The sequence below is a fragment of the Martes martes genome, assembly GCF_963455335.1.
Source record: "Martes martes genome assembly, chromosome: 7".
In the NCBI taxonomy this organism is placed as follows: domain Eukaryota; kingdom Metazoa; phylum Chordata; class Mammalia; order Carnivora; family Mustelidae; genus Martes; species Martes martes.
This window is the reverse complement of record NC_137894.1, coordinates 63,609,707-63,618,241: the sequence shown is the minus strand read 5'-3', so window position 1 is coordinate 63,618,241 and position 8,535 is coordinate 63,609,707. Positions and strand designations below refer to the sequence as shown.

The 8,535-nt window shown below is 55.9% G+C and overlaps 1 protein-coding gene across 1 annotated transcript in view; it reads right to left on the bottom strand.

The window, feature by feature from the left end:
* Window positions 1-1,176: 1,176 nt before the first annotated feature.
* DUOX1 (dual oxidase 1) overlaps window positions 1,177-8,535 on the bottom strand; it is a gene marked incomplete at its 5' end in the record, with an annotated part of 31,112 nt that continues 23,753 nt past the window's right edge. The window contains 6 exons of the mRNA XM_080807460.1: window positions 1,177-1,960; window positions 2,620-2,748; window positions 2,977-3,132; window positions 4,212-4,370; window positions 4,612-4,844; window positions 5,264-5,417. Coding sequence (XP_080663586.1) covers window positions 1,838-1,960; window positions 2,620-2,748; window positions 2,977-3,132; window positions 4,212-4,370; window positions 4,612-4,844; window positions 5,264-5,417 — 954 coding nt within the window. The 3' untranslated portion in view covers window positions 1,177-1,837. The remainder of the gene's footprint in view (window positions 1,961-2,619; window positions 2,749-2,976; window positions 3,133-4,211; window positions 4,371-4,611; window positions 4,845-5,263; window positions 5,418-8,535) is intronic.

The following is an 8,535-nucleotide window of genomic DNA, read 5'->3' as shown; positions in this document are numbered from 1 at the left end:
AGAGACAAAGAGGCAGCGCGCCAGGCGAGGGGGAGCGGGCGGCCCTGCCACGCGGAAGCCGCGCACCCGCGGAGGCGGGAAAGCTGGCGCGGCCGACTGCGCTTTCTTTCCAGAGGAAGCGAGGCCTGCCGCGCCTCCCCCATTCGCCGACCCAGAGTCCGGGCCCCTGGAAACTTGCAGCCTGCAGGTCTGGGCCCGATCTACGGTCGGGCTGAGGCCTCTGGCTGGCGGCTGAGCCTGGCGGGGCGGTCCGCGCGTGCCCCCTGCTGGCCGCGCGTGCCCCCTCTAACCGCGAGTCGCGGGCGCCGGGCTCCACCCGGCGCCCGGCCACACCCGACCCCGGCCCTGGAGACGGCCCTGCCCGCGCCCACACCCGGACCAGCCAAAGCCTGTGGGCCATGCCCCCGGAATACCCACCGGGTCGCCGGTCGTGCCGCTGGAGACCCGCTCCAGGCCCGCCCTCCTGCTCCCACGCGGCTCCCCGTGGGGCTGAACAAACATCCGCTTCCCTGGGACCTGCAACATCCTAATGTAGCGTCCAACATGGGATTTCGGATTTTCTATTTTATCGAAATATTTTATCGAAATCGAGGATATGCGATTTGACAAATAGAATTCTGTGAGGACAATCGAAAGTCTCACTTGAAATTGGGCCCTGCTTTAGAAATTCCCTCAGAGGTCTGCCCTATAACTTGAAGGGTACTGAGTCACTCTGGAGATGAGCAAACAGGCTCAGAGTGTTTAGGGGATGTGTTCATCCGTCTCCTCGCTTTCATCTCTTTATGGGGAAGACCCATGTAGGCACCAAGTGGCCAACTCCTGTTGCTCAGAGGTCCTGGAGCCAGCCAGGCAGACTCTGGCTCCCTGTGGGCTCCTGCCTTGTCCTGCCACACACACCCACACTTGGTGCCCGGCCCACCTTCTCGGGAACTCCCACCCCTTCCTGATCAGGCTCCAGAAGCCCCACACTAGCGGCCCTGAGAGGCCCTTCATCAGGAACGGGAGCTGGGAAAGAGGTCTCCAGCTAAAGCACTCGGCCTTGGGCCGGTTCCTTTATCCAGAAGGTGCTGGCAGGTTCAGAGGACTGTCTGCACCAGCCTGGGTGAGCTGGCTGGTGGAGTAGCTTCCTCTGCCAGTGCCTACCCCCACTCTGGGGCAGGATAAAGAGACCCAGAGGGCAGAAAAGTGGTTTATTTGTAAAGGAGACTGCTGCAGTAGGAAGAAGAGACAAGGCGTGAGGAGCACTACATAGATATTGGGCCAGATTCTGACTACAGTACATGTTTAAAAACGGGAGAGAAAATCAGTTGTGCTATTAGACTAGGATGCTGAGGGGGTTCCTGTAGACTTCTCTCTGCGGGCCCAGCCTCTACCCCACCCCAAGGCATTTTCCAGCCCTTTTGACAGTGGGGAGCCTAGGGGAGGGGGAGGCTTTTTTGCGGGGGAGTTCCAAGATACCAGCATCTTGGAGTGCTCCCACTCCATCCTTAGGCTCACAGCCCCCTAATACACATACACACTGCTTGTCAGCTCCAGTCTTTTGAGACTTTTTCTTAGCTTGGAAGAAGAGGTATCACTTTGCCTCAAAGTAATAACAGCTCTCCTGCCAGGTCCCACCTGTTTCCCAGCCAGTGCCTCCCCCTTCTCCAGGCTGAGACATTCTGGACTTGGGGGTCTCTGAACCCATATGGATGACTGACCATGGCCACCTGGACCAAAATTCGGAGGTGGGAATGGGGAGGAGGCAGAGGGAGTCAGAAATAGGAAGTATAAGAGTAAGGTACAGGCCCAAACTTCTGCTCAGCTGGGCAGTGGGAAGAACCCCTGGGCAGGAGGCCTAGAAGTTCTCATAATGGTGGGAGAAGTGAGTCCGGTCCTGCTTGTTGATGAGCTGACAGGCCTTTTCCACATTCTTGGTCATGCCTGGGGGGCCACAGCTAAACACCCCAATCTTCCGGACCTGTTGGAGGAGGGGAACGTGAAGGCTAGCTCAGTGTTCGTGTTAAAGACAGGCAAGAGTCCTTGATGAGGGCTCCTTCCAGGTTTCTGGTAAAGGTTTGCTTTGCACCATGTGTGGTGAGGGCTGGCTCGGTGTATTTACATCTAGCTCAGTTTTGGTAGACTTGCTCTGTGTGGGTCCAACCTCCACCCCCTTGAAGGCATTTGTCAGCTTCGGGGACATGATCAGTGTTTTAGATCAGGGCTGGGTTAATAAACGTTCCAGTAAAAGGCTAGCTTAGTGTCTCACTGAAGGCTCGGCCATTACGAGAGCAGTGGCTAGCCCGGTGTTCATGGTAAAGATCAGCGTCTAGGGTGAGGGCTGGCTCGGTATTCATGGTAAGAGTAGCTCTGACTTTATGGTAAGGACGAGCTCAGTCACTGCACCCTTCCTTCTGGACAGGCACCTTGGCTTTAACAGTGGCAAGTCTCTGTTGCTGCTTCCCCCTTAGCCCCTCGGAGTGATCCCTACTATTTCTCTACTCCATGACACCCACTTATCTCCTGGGTGATGTGTTCTCATCACGTGTCAATTCCTTCCCTCATGGAGATGGCCTGGGAGATTTGCTCAGACCTCAGGGGATAAAGGCCAGGAGAACCTTCATATGGGGTGGGACTGACCTGCGGGTGGACCTCCTGCAGGGACTTGAAGAAGGGCTCGAAGGGGGGGCGGCCGAAGTGGGTGACGGAGCGCAGGCCCGTGAACAGACTCCGGTTCAGCACCTTCTGGAAGTGCCGCTCACAGATGTACTGGGGGCACAGGAGCAGGTCAGGCCAAGGACAGTCAGGGTCCATGCCTAGCCCAAGCCAGCCTGCAGCTCAGGAGACAGAGAATGGGGTGGGGAGGGAGCTGGAGGCTGAGGATCAGGACCACCATCTCTGTGCCTCCTGCTAATCTGAACCTGGCTGTCCACACACCTGGCCTGGCCATCTGTGTCACTCTGCCAACCCAGATACCACCTAGCCACCCTGCCCTACCAGCATGGTGGTCCTGAGGTCAAACTTCTCTGCCAGCTGGGTGATGTAGATGTGCACGGACACCAGGTCCTGGCAGTCATTCTCCTCCACCTCCCGGATGATGTCAGCCAGCCACTCAAACTGCCGCTGGGTTCGTGTCACCCAGATGAAGTAGATCTGGGGACACATGGCGGGAGCTCAGGACCTGGCTTAGCTCAGGGTCCCCATATCCCAGGGATCCCCACAGCAACAGAACTCTTCTGGTCTTGGCCAGCTTGTGTCTCTCCCCAGACACCCTGGGGGATGGTGTGCTGCAGGGACCACAAGGCCAGGTTCTGGGTGGGGGGGTGGTGTGGAGTTACCCCAGAGCGTAGAGAGGTAGAAGGCTTTGATAACCTGGGGTGGTGAAAAAGGACACTTGTCAAGTGAGCTGAAGGTCTGATGGGGTGGGAAGCAGCTTTTTCACTCTGAGCCTGCCCTGCCATTCCCTCCAATGGGCCCTCCTCAGGCTGCTAGGCTCTAAATTAACCCTAGCCCAGAGGGATAGGGTTCTGCTGAGAGGCACGTCACAGAGCAGCCTTAGGGAAGACCCAGCTGGCTTCCTAGAACAGATGGGAATGGGCTCAAAGAGAGACTGAAAGGATGGAAGCTGCCACGGAGAGACCATGTCCAACTTCTGAAGAGGATGAAGCGGGGCTGTGTGAGTTAAGAAGCAGAGGCAGAGCTGGCATGGACAGAGAAGAGGAGCTGCTTGTCACCCTCCAAGTGCTGACAGCGCATGGGCTGGGCCTCTGCCTGCTGCGTTCCTGTGCCCCTGACTCACCCTCCAGGCCCAGAGAAACAAGCAGGGGCCTGCTACCGGGTCCAGGCTGGGGTGAAGGGACCTGGGATGGAGGGGGCCTGAGGGCCTGGGCTGTGTTCCCAGAACCAACCCAGCCCACCAGCCCTGCCTCGCACCACCTCCCCTCTTCTTCCTCTTGAATGCAGAGCCTGTTTCACTTCTGCCACACCCCAAATGTTCCCTTCCTTCTCCCAACCTAACAATGCTCCCTTCAGGGGCTGGCCACCTCTGTAAGACAGAGTGGGTTTTTTAACCCTCTCCAACTCTGTTCCTTAGGGTCTGAGGATATCCTGACCCCTCTGGGGTCAGGCCAACTGTGCCTTGTTCTTCAGATGAAGAACAGGAGGCAGGGGAGACAGGCAGAGATGGATACAGTGATAGGGAGCAGGGGTCGGCAGGAAGAGAGGGCACTCACCTTCTTACAGAACACGTGGCAGCTGACCGAAGACTTGAAGACCAGGTCTTTGAGGATGGAGGCAAAGGGGGTGACCCCAATGCCCCCTCCCACCAGCACTGACACCTCAAACTTATGCCATTCCTGGTGGCCCTCTCCAAATGGTCCATCGAGGTACAGCTGCAAGAAGAGTGGATTGGAGTTAAGCTCCACCACCACAATAGTTCTGAAGCTAGAGATGGGAGGCAGGGAAAGGCGGGTATGGTTATAGAGTTAGGCGAAAGGGGGTACCATGGCATTACCTGGAAGGACCGGTCTCTGGATTGGGGGAGGGGAGGGACACTGGGGAGCCTGGGGCTGCAGGGCAAGACCTGCTAAGGGGATGTGGGGTGGGTAGCTCATCTGGCCTGGGTCTGGTCACCTTTGGGTATTTGGCACAGCCATCTCCTGTTGGAGGTGAGTAGATCTCCCTGAGCCGAGTGGTCCAGGGCCCTGCTGCCCGGATGTGCAGGCTGAGCGTGTCCTCATGGGGTGCAGAAGTCAGTGTGAAGGGGTGGTACTCAGTGGTCCCGAGAGCCAGACAGGCGATCCGCACCCACTGTCCCGACTTGTACTCAAAGCCTTGGGGCCGCTGGAACTGCAGGTGGGTCACTCCTGAGGAAAGGAAGTGGGCAGGAGGCTGCTATCCAGGACCCAGCACCATTGTGGCCTCTAGAAAGTTCCCCCACCTGCAGCCTCAGCTCTCCTTCTGGAATATGCCAAGGCCTCTTCCCACCAGAAGGCGTTACTCCCTTTGGGCCATACCCACCCTAAGGAGGGGCAGTGAAGCCCCGGTACTCATGGTCAACAGGGAAAGGAGCAGCCTGGCCTGGGTTCCTTCCCTCTCTGTTGTGAGAGAGGTCAGGTCCCCTGGCCAAGAGCTTCTCTTGCCAGCTCCCTCATCACTGCCAGCCTAAGACCCCTGCCAACTCCACTGGGCCAGGCCAAGAGATTGCAAGGTCCAGGCTCTGGCCATGCCCTGTGGGCTTTGTCAGTACCACCCACGTGGTCCCTGACCGCCTCTAGACTGGTACCTGAAGGCAGCAGCTCAGCCTTCACCACGCTGATCTCCACCTTCTTTCGGCTCAGGCTCACCAGCTTGTCCCCCACATAGATTAGTGCCGGGACCAGGAAGAAGATGTGGAAACGAGGCAGCTGGATCAGACCAAAGCTGCCATGGATGATGAGCTGGACAGAGTGAAGAATTCGGCTCAGACCAAGCCATACCCACAAGAGTGCCTGTAGCCAGCTCAGAGCTTAGCCCCTAGTATTCTCCACCCACCCCACCCCACCCCACCCCACCCCACGGTCACCTTCCACCCCCACCTCTCCATGTACCATGCTCCCTCCAGGTTCCCAGATCTAACCACTTCCAACCCCACCTACTTGCTCCTTTCTGGCACCATCCTAAACTAGACCCTTTGACTCTCGATGGGTCTTCTGCAGTAGCCTCCTGGGTGGTCTTCTACGGGGCTGCCCAGTGTGACCCATTCTTTTCAAGGCAGCCAGTGTGACTTTTTTAAAGTTCATTTTATCATGCCATCTCAACTTAACCGCCTCAGTGGACTTCCCATTATACCACAGGATCTTAAGATGCTCTGGCCTTTGCCTGCCACTGTTTCCCCTTCCCTGTTCTTCAAACATAGCAAGTCTTTCTGCTTCAGGACCTTGGCACCTGCTGTTCCCTCTCCCTGGAATGCCCTCTCCCTGGTTCTTCCCCTGGCTACCTCTCTCATTGTTTTAAAATTTATTTATCTGGGAGAGAGAGCGCGTGAGAGCACGATCAGTGGGGAGGAACAGAGGGAGAGGGAGAAGCAGACTCCCTGCTGAGCAGGGAGCCTGATGTGGGACTTGATCCTGGAACCCTGAGATCATGACCCAGATGTACCCCTCAATCTCATTTGTCAGGGCTCAGCAGAAGGGCTGAGAAGGCCTCCTTAGGCCTTCCCTGGGTCCTCTGTTGTATCCCCCAGTTAACTCTCATCAGAACATTTGTCATCACCCACACTAATGTTGTTTCTTCATTGACATGTCTCCTCACTGGACTGAGGGTTTGTGTATGTCTTTTTTTTTTTTTTTTTTGCCACCATACTCTCAGCTCTTAGCAGTTGCTGCCTGGCACACAGCAGGCATTTAATAACTGCTGAGTTAGTAAAAGGAGTTCCCCCAATTTATCCTCTGCCTTTGGAGACTAAGAACACCTAACCAGTCCCCCTTTTCCATGAAATAACTGACATAACTGTTTTTCTGTGGACTTGTATTTCCATGAAATAACTGAGGAATTGTTCAGTTCTGGTCCTTTCCCCAACAAGCTGGTCTAACAAGGTCAGACACAACTTGCCCCCATGCTTCCCATTTGCTTGTTCCTAAGTCTGGTAAGTCCAGCTTCTGCTTCCACCTCTTCTCAGGACCTGCTCGCTGGGGGTTCACCCGTCCCATGAATGGTCAGACCCCAAGGTCTCCTTTCATTTGCTCCCACGGTTGGCCATCCGTGGGCACTAGCAACTGCCCACTCCTTGCCACATCGGCTGCTTCTCTTGGGCCACTCATTTTCCATGTCCTCTACTGGCTCTCTATTCTTTCTCCCAGCCCTGATCCTGCATGTTGCCCAATCTCCTCTGTCTATGCTGTCCCATGTGGCCCGGCCCCTCCACCAAGCCACAGCCCCTCAGTGGCCACCGCAGCCCACACAGGTCCTGCCACCACCTAATACCCTGGGGCCATCCACAGCCAGGCCTGTCCCCTCTGTGCCCTGAATATTCTGTCATCATTTCCACCTCTGCACCAGTGCTCATGCCCTTTATTCTATCTGGAATGCTCTTCAGATTCCACTCTGCCCTGTCAAATCTTAGCTTACCTCTCCTTAAGGCTTGGCTCAAGTCCCATCTTCTCCCTAACGTCTTCCCTAACCAGTTTGGCCCAAATGAAACTCCCTTCAGTGAGCTACTAGAAACTCACTGTTTGGAACACTCAGCTCAGCAATTAATCCCATATTGTCTGCTCATTCTGACCATTTCAAGTGCATGGCCCTTATCTCTGCAGCAAATCCCAAGTTCCTGAGGGCGTAGCTTTGAGTCTCCCCATCCTCCACCAAACTCCTACGGCATACCACCGAACAAACGAACAAACATGTACTAGATCCTTCAACAGATAACTGTTAAACTGAACTCTGGCTCCTCATTCAGCTCTCTCTTTCCCCAGCTTAGTGTTCCTCTGCCCACTGGACTAACCCAAACCTCTCTGGGCTCTTCCCTGAACTAGCTCCACTTTCCCCAAGCTCCTCTTTCATTATGGAGCCCACACCCACCCCCAAGGCTTTCTGAGCATTGAACCAGGCTGAGCACAATGTCTGGGTGACCTCATACCGCTCTGTTTATACATCCCATTTAGTGTTGGCTCTACTTTTAAACCACAAAGCTGCTGCAGATTCATGGTTGGCTGAGGAGCTGGGGTGGGGGAAGCTAGCCCTGCCCTCTTCTGCCTGGATCAGGAGCCTGGACATCCTTCTGCAGGGTCCACTCCACACTGGGGTCCTTTACTTGTAGCTTCTCTTTCTGTCCCAAGTCAAGTGGCCATGAGGGATAAGTGGGTGTTTCGGCCCCAATATCCCCCCAGGTGAGACTCCCTCTAGTGGCCAGCTCTAGGACTGCCCAGCAGAGGGTCCTGCACCTTTCTGAGCCGCTGACTTCCCTGCTGGCGGGAAGGGTGGCTCTGAACTCCAGTGATCCCCAAAACCCAGGAATACGTCAGAAAGGGGTCTTGGTCTCAGGGAGTCAGTCTGGCCACCCTTCTGGATCTCCCATCGAGTTCAAAGAAGCTGCTTTTTCACCAGGACCCAGAACATCACCTCCGCCCCTAGCAGAAACTGTGACCCAGGAGGCTGCGGCTCCACCCTAGCAAGGGTGGGTAGGGAGGGACAAATTAGCCAGCTTCCAAAGACCGCAGAGATCCCTTTGGAAACAAACATCATCAGTTCTAGGAAACGACCTCACCCAAGGCTGGGTAGTCATCTTCAGAACCGTGAAGTGCTGAGCCTCAGGCAACAGGGAAACAGACCCTCTGATAAGTGAGGACAGAACTGCACCTGAGAGGAGGCAGGGCAGCCCCCAAGTGCCAGCCTGACCCAGGCCACCATGGACCCTCTCCCTCTGTCTCACGACTGTGTGCAGTTCTGCCTGGAGCCAGGCGACAGATGGCAACCATCTGGGCTCTGCACTTCTGAATGTTGGCAGCCAAGCTATCATCGGTGAGGACACTGGGGCCTTGGGACTTAGTTTAGCTTCTCAGCAGGACTCTCGGGTGCTCT